The 13824-nt window shown below is 56.7% G+C and overlaps 2 protein-coding genes across 3 annotated transcripts; both read left to right on the forward strand.

Moving 5' to 3' along the window:
• Window positions 1–826: 826 nt before the first annotated feature.
• On the forward strand, window positions 827–11452 carry LOC125154121 (zinc finger protein 764-like). Of its 2 annotated transcripts, XR_007147679.1 has the most exons (5): window positions 827–1547; window positions 1700–1813; window positions 2600–5731; window positions 8171–8826; window positions 11394–11452. XR_007147679.1 is itself a non-coding variant. In XM_047837868.1 (3 exons), the coding sequence occupies exons 1-3, from the start codon at window positions 1352–1354 to the stop codon at window positions 3511–3513; spliced, it is 1224 nt and encodes a 407-aa protein (XP_047693824.1). In that variant the 5' UTR covers window positions 827–1351; the 3' UTR covers window positions 3514–5747. The 2 variants fall into 2 exon arrangements, 1 of the variants encoding a protein (XP_047693824.1); XM_047837868.1 differs by lacking the exons at window positions 8171–8826; window positions 11394–11452 and having other exon boundaries at window positions 2600–5747.
• Window positions 9778–12526, forward strand: ZNF768 (zinc finger protein 768). Its single transcript, XM_047837862.1, has 2 exons — window positions 9778–10141; window positions 10432–12526. The coding sequence occupies exons 1-2, from the start codon at window positions 10054–10056 to the stop codon at window positions 12006–12008; spliced, it is 1665 nt and encodes a 554-aa protein (XP_047693818.1). The 5' UTR covers window positions 9778–10053; the 3' UTR covers window positions 12009–12526.
• The last annotated feature ends 1298 nt before the right edge of the window (window positions 12527–13824 follow it).

Raw genomic sequence — 13824 nt, forward strand, 5'->3', positions numbered from 1 at the left:
ATCTGTTTTTTTTCTTATGTCCTTCAGTGGTGTGAGAGGCTAGGAGGAACTACGGCTCAGTCAAGTCCCTGGGCAAATCTGCATGCTTACCTCTTCCAGGCTTTTTGTCTTTTCCTTTTCCCCTTTTCTGCTGTGATCAACTCTACTTGCCCAGCTCCTCCGATGTGGGGAGACGTGTCCACCAGATACAAGGTGTTGGGGCGCAAGGCTCAGGGAGGCCTCTGGAAGGAGGCAGAGAAAAGCTCCAGACTAGACCCCAGACCTACTGAAGGGAAGTGCATTTCCATGAGGTGTGTGAAATGCTGTGATTTAGCTGACCAAAGGAAAATGATCAAGTCTTCTTAGGGAAGGGTATTTATGAAGGCAAGTAGGGACACAGAGTAAGCTGTCAATTAAATGTGTGGAGGGAGGGGGGTTCAAGGTAGAAATGATGGAGAGAGTTGGTGCCGTTTGCTGTGATAAAGACCCCAAGAGGAGCAGGCTGGAGGACCAAAGGGATGAGTTCAGTTGCAGCCGTGACTAGTCCAAGGTGCTAGTTAGTGGGACATTCACGCAGGGCAAGGGCGGCAGGAGGCTCTGTGATCAGGAGCTTATGAGCCAGGCTCGAGCTAGAGGTAAACAGACGTTCCAGAGGCCTCCTGCAGGGCAAGTGGGGGAGAGTAAGCTTGCAGAAAGTGGGTCCTTCTGACCTTTTACAGACCCTACCCTACTCTCCCCCAGCTGCCCCCACCATCTCCTGAAATAGAAGCTCCCAGAATATCAGGCTCGAACAAGGGTCCAGTAGAGAAGGTTCTCTTTTACCCACTACATTTTTCTCCTTTCAACATTCGGAAAAGGCTGCTGTCACCCAGTGACGGGTGGAAACCCATTTAGGAACGTGGAATTCACAAAGGCAGAGCGGGCGGGGTCAGGCCGGACCTCCCGCCGCGCCCGTGCCTTCTGCAAACCCTAGCGGGGCTGAGACTGCGCCTCCCGGCGCGACGGGTGCGGGAACCGATGCGGGGCAGTGGTGGCCCGCCGCCCCTCCGTGGGCCGGGCGGAGCGGGCCGCCCTCACCGGCATTTGTAGCCGTCGCGGCCATTTTGGCTGAGGGCTCGAGGACAAAGCCACCTGGAGACCCCGGGGGAGGCGTCATCTGGGCACGGTTGCGTAGGAGCAACGTTCGCGCGGCGCGTTGCCGCCATTTCTTTCCGAGGGTCTGTGTCCCTTCGGCTGGCAGCTCTTGGTCGTTGGCCAGCGGGGTGGGCCCTCGAGGGGCCGGCTGCCGCGCTCCCGGCCTTCCGGCCCGCACCCCGGCCCGGAGGCTGCTTCTGGCGCGGGAGGCTCCCCGGACCCCGGCCCGGCACTTTCCATGGCGCCGCCTCCGGCCCCGCTCCCCGTGGGGAAACCGGACGCGGCCGGGCGCGAGCGGAGGAGGCCGGGCGCCGTGTGCTTCGCGGACGTGGCCGTGTACTTCTCCCCGGAGGAGTGGGGGTGTCTGCGGCCCGCGCAGCGGGCCCTGTACCGGGACGTGATGCGGGAGACCTACGGCCACCTGGGCGCGCTCGGTGAGGCCCCGCCTGCTCGCCTGGGCCACCTCCCCGCCCACCCCGCCCGGCCTCCGGGCCGGCTCGGGCAGTGGGAGGCCCTAGGTCTGGGAAGTCGGGACCGCAGGGGGAGGGCCTCCCGGCAGCGTGGGGTTTGCGTTCTCCTCCCCCAGGGTTCCGAGGCGCCAAGCCAGCCCTCATCTCCTGGGTGGAGGAAGAGGCCGACCTGTGGGGCCCGGATGCCCGGGATCCGGAGGTGGGACAGTGTCTGACGACAGCAGACACAGGTGAAGTATTGGATTCTGCGTGCGTCTCCTGGGACCTCCTCTGGGCCTGACCCATCCTGCTCCCCTGTGCCAACACCTACCCTGCTCCTCATTTTCTTCCCTGAATTGCTTTCCCAGCTGAGGTTACCATGCCTGCCTCTGCCTAGCTGCCGGGTTCAGCCCAGTCCTGCTGGGCTGCAGGACCCTGCCTACCTGCCTCTCCAGCGAATCTGTGCCCCTCACCACTTGTTGGTCCCTGAGCTCTTTTGAGCTTCACATCATCCCTCCTGCCATTTTCCTACCCTCTAGCTTCTCTGCCGCCTTTTGTTTCAGTTTTCTTTCTTTTGGTTATATTTTTGTGGCATCTCCATTCTCTGGGTTCCACTGTTTTCTTTCTCCAGTTCATCCTTGCACCGTAGCCTGTCCCTGTGTACTTGTCAATGCCAGCCGCATTCATCCCTCTCTTGTACTGTTCCTGCTGCCTGGACAGCATCCTTAAACATCCACTCCTCCTCCGTGATCCAGCAAAAATGTCCTCCCCTCCCCCATTTCCCTAACTCTGAGGTAGAATGTACGGTGCCCTGTTCCTTCCTTTTTTGTCTCTGCGTCTTTTCTGTCCTCTGCAGCTCAGGAAAAGGTGTCACTCTGAGCTTCCCCGCCTGTACTGAGCCGAGTCCCAGAGGCAGCAGCGGTGGGTCCAGAAGGTGGCTCTGTATCTAAGAGGCTTCTCTGTCACCATTTGGGGTTTGGCTTTAAGGACCAGGACAAGCCAGAGTCTGAGCTCTCTCTCCCCTTACCTCCTGGCAGATTCCAGAAACAAGGAAGAGAAAGGACAAAGAGAAGGGACTGAGGCACTAGAGAAGATCCTCTCTGCGGAAGCTCGGCCTGCTGGGCTGACGACTCTGAAATACCCTTCTGCTGGGCTCCCTTATGGCTTGGAGCAGCCATCCAAGGCACCTCGCCGGGGTCGCCCCCCACTCTGTGCCCATCCCCCTGTCCCGAGGGCAGACCAGCGTCATGGCTGCTACATGTGTGGGAAGAGTTTCGCCTGGCGCTCTACCCTGGTGGAGCACCTGTACACCCACACGGGTGAGAAGCCCTTCTGCTGCCCTGACTGCGGCAAGGGCTTTAGCCAGGCCTCCTCTCTGAGCAAGCACCGGGCCATCCACCGTGGGGAGCGGCCCCACCGCTGCCTGGACTGTGGCCGGGCCTTCACCCAGCGCTCTGCCCTCACCACTCACCTTCGGGTCCACACAGGCGAGAAGCCCTACCGCTGTGCCGACTGCGGCCGCTGCTTTAGCCAGAGCTCTGCCCTCTACCAGCACCAGCGGGTCCACAGTGGCGAGACTCCCTTCCCCTGCGCGGACTGTGGCCGTGCCTTTGCCCACGCGTCAGACCTTCGGCGCCACGTGCGCACCCATACGGGCGAAAAGCCCTACCCGTGCCCAGACTGTGGGCGCTGCTTCCGACAGAGCTCCGAAATGGCAGCCCATCGGCGTACCCACAGTGGTGAACGCCCCTACCCCTGTCCTCAGTGTGGCAGGTGCTTTGGTCAGAAGTCAGCCATGGCCAAGCACCAGTGGGTCCATAGGCCTGGTGCTGGAGGGCACAGGGGCCGGAGTGCCGGCGGGTTGCCTGTGCCCTTGGCCCCTGGCCAAGGGGAGCTGGACCCACCTGTGGGCTTCCAGCACTACCCGGAAATATTCCAGGAGTGTGGGTGATGGTGATGGTCTGTAAGATGGCAAGGCAAAGGGTGAAGGTCTAGGCATTGCCTGAGGCCCAGGCTTAGCTCAGGGGCTTGAACCTCTGTGGCAGCTCCAGGGAGGTCACAGAATTCTGGACAAGAGGTGGACCTGGGGGACGAGGACCATCTTATCTTAGGCCTTCACAAGCTTGATCTGTTGACACCTTGCTCCCAGATTCTAGAAGCCCCCTTTGCTGAGTTAGGGCTGAGCTAAGCACTTCCACAAGACATCCACTGTGGGGGAAGAAAAGGCCCGTTTCTCAGCCTAGATGTGTCAAGAGGATTGAGGTAGAAGAGAACTTTATTCTACCCGTTGTCTTTTTACTGCAGGGCTTAAAAACTGATGGCCGTGTACTGAATCTGGCTCGCAGCAACATTTAAAACATTACTTTTGGCCCAACCGGCATTTTCAAGTGTCCCAAATTCTTGGTTAAGATTTAAAAGGATGTTGCACGCAAAAATTCAGGTTTCTGGGCTCTTTTGAAACATCCAAAGATTTGGCAACTTGACCTGCGCTCCCACGAAACCTCAATTGGCAGGAGCCTAGGAGCAGCTGTCCAGCACGCCCACCGCTCCGTGTCACCTCCTGACTAGCATCAGCTGGCACTTGTCATTACTTGTCCATGCCCCTGGGTAAAGCAGGCCCTCTTATCTGGCATTTCCCCCTCATTTTACATGACCTCTTGGTTCCCTCTAGTCATTTGAGTTTGCAAACCGGTGCACAGCATTCATGTTCTCCTGAATCAGGGATTCAGGTAGCATGTATGTGAAAGGGTGGCAGGAGAGAAGTGAAAGCAGGCTTTATTTCAGATGTTTGCTGTATCACATTCTCTGATTTACAAAGTACTGTCTTGTCCATCAACTCATTTTGTCCTCATAACCACCCGAGGAAGGAACCATCTTGCTTGGGAAGGACAGTCCAGTCAGGAAGAGGCTGTCAGGATTGTATATTTTGCCCCAGACCGAGTGGTATCTCTGTCAGGCCACGGTATGACTCTCAGCTGACCGGCAGTTCCTGTGTTTGAAGAGGAAGGCTCTGAATGTGCCCTCCAGTCTTTCTCGGGCCACCCCGGGAGAGCCCTTTTGCTCAGGCTTTAAGCCACCCTCGAGCCAGCGAGGAGGGCCTCGTCATCTTTTTGAACTGGAAGGGATCTTGGCTTTTCCATCCTTTTTTCATCTGGGGACTCTGAGACCGGGGGAGGCCAAACAACCTGTCCAAGGTCACATACAGAGTGATATTCCAGGGTTCTTGGTCTACAGCTGTCTTGACCACAGCACTCCTGAGTTCCTTGCCAGTGTCTCAGCCAAGGTTCTGGAGGCATCTGCTCACTCCCTATAATGGCTCCCAAGCAATGACCTCGACTAGGGACAGAGGAACCCAGTATCGGTGAAGCCCAGGCACAAGACGACTGACAAAACACACATAGCAGAGCAAGGCAAGAGAGAAACCAGCCCAAGATGAGAGTTCCAGGGCAAACAGAAGCAAAGCTTGCCTCTTCTCCTTTTTAAGTACTGCCCATCATGAACAAAGGGGTCAGGCCAGGAACATGTGGGATTAGCAGCCTAGGGACCCGTGCTCATCTTTGTTCCCAAGCTGTATCACCTGTGACTCCATTATCCATCTACTACCAGTTCCTCTGTGGTCAAGTCCAGCCTTGCCCAGGTGATGAAGGAGCCAGCCAGGAGCGGACCTGCCTCTGGCCAGGATGACCCTTCACCTTCACCTCAAGGAGTAATACCAGGGTCTTGTGTCTTCTGCTAGCCTGTATGCACTTGCTCTCTTCACCCAACTCAGCCCCAGTCGTGTCTGGCCTACGTTAGGAAGAAACCAGATTTGTTGTAAAGGAAGAGGTAGAAAATTTGGTGAAAAGACACTGTTCAGGTGAAGTAATCAACCGACTTGATTCCAACTTAATCTTCAAATCGGACCCCACCAAGACCTGACTTACCCTAAGTTTTACTGGGAGGATTGGCTCATGAGCCACCTCGTCACAAGGGGGACGTGAAGTGAAAAGAGCACCTTGGCAACAGGAGCTACATTTGTATCAGCTTTTAATTCCCTAGAGAAGCCAGTGTACAACCCTTCCCTTGCCTAAACCCTCAGCACTGCCTGGGGAAAGCCCAGCCTGCAACACCACTTGTCAGCTCAGCTTCAAAGCCAGATCTGGACCCTGCCCGCAGCTTACCAATTAAAGGTACCATAATTGCTACTTTCTCTGAGTGCTTTGAAGTTTGCAAGGCTTGCTTAGGGGCCCAAAACCAGACCCAGCTCCTCTGCTTCCTGCCTTTGTGACCCAACGTTCCACCATTTAATCTAATTAAAAAAAATTGTTTTAAAAACATTTATTTATTTTTGAGAGACAGAGAGAGACAGCACAAGCAGGGGAGGAGCAGAGAGAGAGGGAGACACAGAATTTAAAGCAGGCTCCAGGCTCGGGGCTGTCAGCACAGAGCCTGATGCGGGGCTCGAACTCACGGACCGCGAGATCATGACCTGAGCTGAAGTCGGCTGTCTAACCAACTGAGCCACCCAGGCGCTCCTAATCAATTTTTTAGTGTAATGAAATAACTTATGGCTCAGCTTCACTCTGTTCTCAGCTCCTCATTTCTTGGCATGGATACCGCCACCAGGGATGGAGCTCCCTTTTCTCTCTGCTACCACAGGTCTTTGAGGCTCAGAGCCTGAACAATTTAAGCCAGGAAGACAGTTTTCCTAGGGCTTCCTGGTGCATCAGGAGAAACGCTTGTCTGCACTGGACAAAATGAGCCCCATCCACGTAGCTAGAGTGAAAGGTCGAGGTCATGACCACGTGACCCATTCCTAGCTTGTCCAAGGCATGTAAAATAAGGACAAGTATTGACTTGAGCTTTTAAAGACCCCTAAACAGTTTTGAATGTTTTTGTGCATCTTTCTAGGAACCGGATGTGCAAAGATGTTTACAAGCCAAAGAAGCAAAAACCTGCTCTAGGGCAGTTTTTTTTTTTTTAATGTTTATTTATTTTTTGAGAGAGATGGGAGTGCGAGTGGGGGAGGGTAAAGAGGTGGGGAGACAGAATCCAAAGCAGGCTGCAGGCTCTGAGCTATCAGCACACAGTCTAACACAGGGCTTGAATTTGTGAACTGTGAGATCATGACCTGAGCCGAAGTCGGACGCTTAACTTAGCCATCCAGGTGCCTCTATGCCAGAATTTTTTCAAAATAAGGCCTTTCTGCCACAGAATCCCATGCAGTAACTTTAAAATGTAGCTAGCTTCCTGGGTTCTGTCTCTGGCCTATTGACGTTTATTTTTGAGACAGAGAGAAACAGAGCATGAACGGGGGAGGGGCAGAGAGAGAGGGAGACACAGAATCGGAAGCAGGCTCCAGGCTCCGAGCCATCAGCCCAGAGCCCGAAGCGGGGCTTGAACTCACGGACCGCGAGATTGTGACCTGAGCTGAAGTCGGACGCTTAACCGACCGAGCCACCCAGGCGTCCCAGTCTCTGGCCTATTGAATCAGAATCTCCTGGGATGGAATCTTATGCCTGGTAATGATGTGCTGAGCAAAACATTACTTTCTAGCTGCTCTTAATTTTGCAAAATGTGTCAGGTCAGAGGATGACCTAGCCATATACAAAGACTCCCATTTTCTTTGTTTGTCCCAAAGGGGCCTGTGCCATGGCTGAGCTTTTCCTGGGGACCTGAAATCTTGAAAATACAGGGGCATCTCTTGTAGCATCTGACAGAAGGCCTCTTAGAGGGCTTGTCTGTTGCATGCAGGGAAATGACAGTTCACGCAGAAGCCCCCTCACACTGAGAAACTTTGCTCGGGTGTTGGCCAAGTTGGCTGGACCATAAGCCTTGGCCGCACAGTCAGTAGCTCTGCCCCAGTGCTGCTGCACACCAGGGATGATGCTGTGGACAAGGTGCCCCCCCCCCCCCCCCCAATTCAGGACACACACACAGCTCTTCCTCACCAGGGCACAGTGATAGAATAAGGTCTGTGGACTCCTGCCTTGGATTAGTTGGTGCTGGGTCAAGTTGGAACCTGCATCAGAGGATTCCCTGTGCTTAGAGCCTCTCACTGCTATGGCTGGTTGCTTCTCAAAGGTCCATTGCGTGGGTAGGACTGGTACTGGAGGAGCCTACCGGGAAGTCAGCCACTCTTTCACTCTAGGCACTAGTAAGACTGAATTTCCATGGGGAAATGCTGGTGCCAGAGGAGCCTGAAGCCCTGGCCTGACTCCTGCTACACGTGGGGCTTGTGGAGAGTATAGGCGATGGGACCACTTCAGAGCTGTGGCTGGAGGCCTCGCCACACACTTTGCAGGGAACAGCTGCTCTCCTGTGTAAATTTTCTGGTGGGTAAGCAGCTTGGCGGTCAGAGAAAAAGCGTCTAATGAAGGAGACTCGTTCTCATTTGTGTGAGTGCGTGAGTAATGTATTCTGCCCACGTGGACCATCTAGTGCTGGGCGGTGTGAGCCATCCTTGCCAAAGGCTTTAGGATAGGTGTGGAGGTGGAAGCTGTTCCTCTGGAGGGGAAACTACTCCTGCTTTATTTCTAGGAAGATAATTGTGATTCTACTTGTAAGCCTGCTTTCTCTAGGCTTTTACCGCTTGGAATTCTCCAGATTCTTGTTCTCATCTCTTTCAGGAGAATAGAAGATGCCATCTTTCCTCCTAACCACTTTCTTCCCTTCATTTGTCTGAGAAGGCAACAAGAAAACACAATCATGGCTCCTGATCACGCATACAGGGAGAATTTGGCTCATCAACTGTCAAGAACACTACCAAAATAGTTTCAGCAGCAAGGGTGAGAGAAAAAAAAAAAAGGGACAAGCATTGGATCCTATGAAGTTGTCTTTCCAGAGTCACTTTTTCCTTGATTCAGAACTCTGGTTCTGAAGTTCTGGTGTTCCTCAGGTTCCCTTCCTCTACAAGCTTCTATCCCAAGTCAGACAGGACTGGAGAGTTCTTAGCTCCCTTAAAGGCCAGATGGTTCTCTCCTTCTCCTGAACTCCATCACCCTCACGTGGAAGTAACTCCCAGAGGATCCCTGTCTCCCTGTGAGAAAATCCAGGAACTAGGGACTAAGGATCCCACTTCAGGGAAGGTGGAAGGGAGAAGCAGGTGATAGAAAAGAAAGCCGCCTCCTTTCTGCGGGAGGATCCGCCAACTGGCCCTTTCAGCACCAGAAACGTGTGGGAGAAAGGAAAGTGCTGGGAAAGGAAGTAAGCGGAAGACCGGGGTAGGAAGGTTGTGTGTCTCCAGGTCCCTGGCTTTCTTCAAAAAGGCGAGACAGAATGAAAGGTAAATAGGGGCGGGAAAAGTTCTGAAAGCATACGCCCGACTCTAAGGCAGACGCCAAGCGCCTCCCACTCAGCCCGCTGGCGCTTCTGGCCGCGGGGGTAGGTGGAGCCAGCCTGCGCCCCCTCCACCCAATCAGAAAGGTGCCTCGCGTTCCCTGGCGACCATGAGTGCCTAGCAGTTGGTGTAGAGGGAGGAGGCGGGACGATCGAGCTCTACCGGCCAATCGCTGTAGTCCCTGGGAGGTAGAGGCCGTGTCTCTGTAAGCCGGAGGCGGGGCTGTTTCCCTGGCAACGATCCTAGCCCTCCCGGAGGGGGTAGGGTAGAGATTAGGAGGAACCGAGAGGGGAGGGGGCCAGGAGGAGTCGGGGTGGGCGCGCCGATGTGGAGAAGTAGAGTTCGGGTTGGGGGTGGGAGGGAGGTCCCAGACTCAGGAGCACTAGACGGGGAGTCCGTCCAAGGTTCCCGAGGCGCGGCCGGAGCTGACCCTAAGGCCCGAGAGGGGAGGGGAGCTAGACACCGCCCCCGCTGGCGCCGGGAAGCGTCGCTCCTTCTCGCTGACCTTGGTCTCGCTTGTCGCCTCGCCCTTGGCCACAGGCACTGACGGACGCAGGGCTCTGGAGACGGATAGATAGGCTCCTGGACGGACGGAGACCTAGGGCACAGCACACAAAGTGCCCCAGCCTTTCCCGCCGGCTCCAGGGCGCCCCGTCATCCCCCACCTCAACCACGGGGCCATCCAGCCCAGGGTTAATGCCAACGAGTTTCCACCTCCAGCCGCTCCTAGAGAGGCCGTGGCGCTAGCCAGCGGGGGAAACTGGCCGCGGACGGACACTTCCTGTGCGGGAGGGGGAGGGGGTCGGACAGCCGCAGCCCAGCCCGGGCTGGGGGGCCAGACGGCGGGGTCGCGGGCGGGGAGCGACGTTCGGGGGCGGCAGGGCGAGTCGTGAAGACCCTCATCTCCGAGGCCACGACGCACGGGGGCCTTTGAGGGCCCCAGGGCAAGGCGAGACCTTGTGGGTGGGGGCGGGGCCGCGGGTAGGGGAGGGGCCCGGCCGGCCGGAGAGGCCCAGGGTCAAGACGTCCGGCCTCAGGGGCCCGGGCTGGGCAGCCGGGTCCCCTGGGCGGCGCTGAACAGGCAGGCGGCGAGGGCCCGGGTCTCAGGGCACTCAGGCCTGGTCGCAGGATCGTCCGCCATCGCCGCCGCCGCAGCACTGGGAGCCGGCGGGGATGGAACGGGAGGCGTCGCCGTGGGGCCTCGAGCCCGGGGATGTGCAAAGTCCTGATGAACTGGGGAGCCCTGAAGGGTCCCTCAAAGGTGAGGGAGGGAACGCCTCTCCGGGGAGCGTGCCTGGGAGCGGGAGAGGGGGCTGTGGGCCGTGGGAGGGGTAGAGAGCCGTGGCTTGGACACTTGGGACTTGGAGGAGGCGGGGGCGGGGACTGGATGTCCTGGGTCGGCTAAGGGGGAGGTGGGAATTTCAGCACTTGCTCAAGGGCCAGCGACCCTGCTGGAGGAGGAGGGAGAGGTTTGTGACAACTAGTGTTGGGACCAAATGACCTTCTAGGCCCCACGCAATATGGGTTTTCTGTAATTCTCTGATCCTGCAGGCAACGTGAGTGAGAATGAGGAAGAAGAAATGTCTCAGCAAGAAGGCACTGGGGACTATGAGGTCGAAGAGATACCCTTTGGGCTTGAGCCCCAGAGCCCTGGGTTTGAGCCCCAGAGCCCCGAGTTTGAGCCCCAAAGCCCCAGGTTTGAGCCTGAAAGCCCAGGTTTTGAGTCCCGAAGCCCTGGGTGTGTGCCCCCAAGCCCTGAATTTGCACCCAGAAGCCCTGAATCAGATTCTCAGAGCCCTGAGTTTGAGCCCCAAAGCCCTAGGTATGAGCCCCAAAGCCCTGGGTATGAACCCAAGAGCCCTGGATATGAACCCCGGAGCCCTGGGTATGAACCCAAGAGCCCTGGATATGAACCCCAGAGTCCTGGATATGCACCCCAGAGCCCAGGATATGAGCCCCAGAATCCTGAGTTCAAAACCCAAAGCCCTGAATTTGAAGCTCAAAGTTCCAAATTTCAGGAAGGTGCAGAGATGCTTCTGAATCCGGAGGAAAAGAATCCCTTGAGCATCCCCTTGGGAGTCCATCCCTTGGACTCCTTCACCCAGGGGTTTGGGGAGCAGCCCACAGGGGCCCTGCCCCTAGGGCCACCTTTTGAGATGCCCACAGGGGCCCTACTGGCTACACCCCAGTTTGAGATGCTCCAGAATCCCCTGGGCCTAACCGGGACCCTTCGGGGGCCAGGCCGGCGGGGTGGCCGGGCCAGGGGTGGGCAGGGCCCTCGGCCTAACATCTGTGGTATCTGTGGGAAGAGCTTTGGGCGGGGCTCCACCCTCATCCAGCACCAGCGCATCCATACGGGTGAGAAGCCCTATAAATGTGAGGTCTGTAGCAAGGCCTTCTCCCAGAGCTCTGACCTCATCAAACACCAGCGCACCCACACGGGCGAGCGGCCCTACAAGTGTCCCCGTTGCGGCAAGGCCTTCGCTGACAGCTCTTACCTGCTTCGCCACCAGCGCACCCACTCTGGTCAGAAGCCCTACAAGTGCCCGCACTGTGGCAAGGCCTTCGGTGACAGCTCCTACCTCCTGCGGCACCAGCGCACCCACAGCCACGAGCGGCCCTACAGCTGCCCCGAGTGCGGCAAGTGCTACAGCCAGAACTCTTCCCTGCGCAGTCACCAGAGGGTGCACACCGGGCAAAGGCCCTTCAGCTGTGGCATCTGTGGCAAGAGCTTCTCGCAGCGCTCGGCACTTATCCCCCACGCCCGCAGCCACGCTCGTGAGAAGCCCTTCAAGTGCCCTGAGTGCGGCAAGCGCTTCGGCCAGAGCTCTGTGCTGGCCATCCATGCCCGCACCCACCTTCCAGGCCGCACCTACAGCTGCCCCGACTGCGGCAAGACCTTCAACCGCTCCTCCACGCTGATTCAGCACCAGCGCTCCCACACGGGCGAGCGGCCCTACAGGTGCGCCGTGTGCGGCAAGGGCTTCTGCCGCTCTTCCACGCTGCTGCAGCATCACCGGGTCCACAGCGGGGAGCGGCCCTACAAGTGCGATGACTGTGGAAAGGCCTTCTCGCAGAGCTCCGACCTCATCCGCCACCAGCGGACCCACGCAGCTGGCCGCCGCTGACCTGGGACCCCTCGGGGGGTGGGGAGGCAGTGGGCTGAAGAGAAGGGGACAGGAAGCTAGAGAAACCTTTAGAAGGAATAGTGGAAAAGCTGGAGGAGGTTGGAGGAGTGGAGGGCCAGGGTGGAGGAAGTCACGAGCCCTGGAGACTTATGGGAAACGGGCTGTGGAGAGGGGTTGGAGAGAGGCCAAGCAGGCGGTGGGAGGCTCTGGGAGAGATCCAGAAAAGAGGTCAGCAGAGATCTGGCCTCGGCAGCAGCATGCCCCTTGGTGGGTGCCTGGCTTGGCGAAGTGCTAGGCAGGGAGGGGGGAGGGGGGAGGGTTACTTAGAGCGGGGTAGCTTAGATTGGTAGCTACTGAGACCCTCGTTGAGTCAGGAAGGGGTGAGGGTAAGTGGGGTGGGGAGTGGGACCCTGGGGTGGGGCCTGGGCCTCGGTGCAAACCCCAGCCTCCCTTGTCTTCCTCAGGCTTTGGAGCCCCTGAATTTGAGTTCAATAAAAACCTTTATGTGGTAAAAGAGACTTGTCCTTAAAATGTGTGTATGGACAGTGCCCTGGGCAGTGGGAGACACTCGGTGACAACTATACAGTGAAAGCCATAGGGCCTTGTTTGGGAAGTGCTTTTATGTTCCACGTGTCACGAGAATCTTATAATCCGATGCCCCAGAGACATGACCTTCCCATATCTTCCCAAGTTCATGTCTCATGCTTTGAATCCTGCACACGGAGGGGACTCAGTGTGGGAGGTGCGAGAAAGCTTTCAACTTTGTGGGATATCCCTCGTACCAAACAGAGGGTCTGGTCTGTCCTTGGACCAGAGAACAGACCCTGTTCTCATATCCAGGCCTAGAGCCTGGGTTCCATCTCCATCGCTCTCTCCTCTCCCCAGCGGGAACCTCTAACCATCACTTTGGGCGGACCCTGAGTCACCAGAACTGCAGGGAGTGTGTGCAGTTCCGACCCCACCTGTAGGGGGCACGTGTGGGACCAAGCGTGAGGATTGGACAAGTCTAGCCTTTAAAACCCACCCACCTGGGGCACCTGGCTGGCTCAGTCAGTTAAGTGTGGGACTCTGGATTTGGCTCAGTTCGTGATCTCTCGGTTTGTGAGATAGAGTGTCGGGCTCTGAGCTGACAGTGTGGAGCCTGCTTGCGATTCTCTCCCTCTTTCTCACTCTGCCACTCCCCTGCCCTCTCTCTCTCAAAATAAACTGAAAAAAAAAAAAAAAAAAAAAAAAGACCCACTCCCCAAGCTGTGCCTGATTTGCTACAGCTCTGCCTGTTTTGGGGAACCCCTAGACCTATGGGGGTCACCTTGCTCCCACCCCACCTTTAGCCTACTTTTCTTTCCTAAGCCTCAGCCCTCCTAACACTTGGCTCTTAGGAAAGGATGAGGAGTTGGTGCTGTGGGTGAGCCTGGGAGCTCCTGGGGCGTAGCCTGCCTTTACCTTAGTTGAGTAGGACAGGCTCTTTCATTCTTTTTTCACACATGAGGAAAATGAGTTTGCAGAGCTGCTCAAAGTCACTGCATGGATAAGAGGCAGTGAGACATTCAGACCACGTCTGCCTGGCTCCATCGGCCCCCGGTGGCTCGGCCACATAGGCAGGTGAGGAATCCTCGCTCTATGAGGGCTCTTGGGCCTCAGAATCCTCACCTCACCCCCAGCCCCACGCCCGTCTATAGGGCCTTATAACTTGTCAGAAGCAAATAACTTCTCTAAGCACATTTCAGTTCAGCGTCTTATGTTCTCCAAGGTTTAGAAGGAGACTTAGAGATTATGTGGTTCAATGCAGTTTGGTTGTGTTTAGTGTTTTTTTTTT

The sequence above is a fragment of the Prionailurus viverrinus genome, chromosome E3, assembly GCF_022837055.1.
Source record: "Prionailurus viverrinus isolate Anna chromosome E3, UM_Priviv_1.0, whole genome shotgun sequence".
Classification (NCBI taxonomy): domain Eukaryota; kingdom Metazoa; phylum Chordata; class Mammalia; order Carnivora; family Felidae; genus Prionailurus; species Prionailurus viverrinus.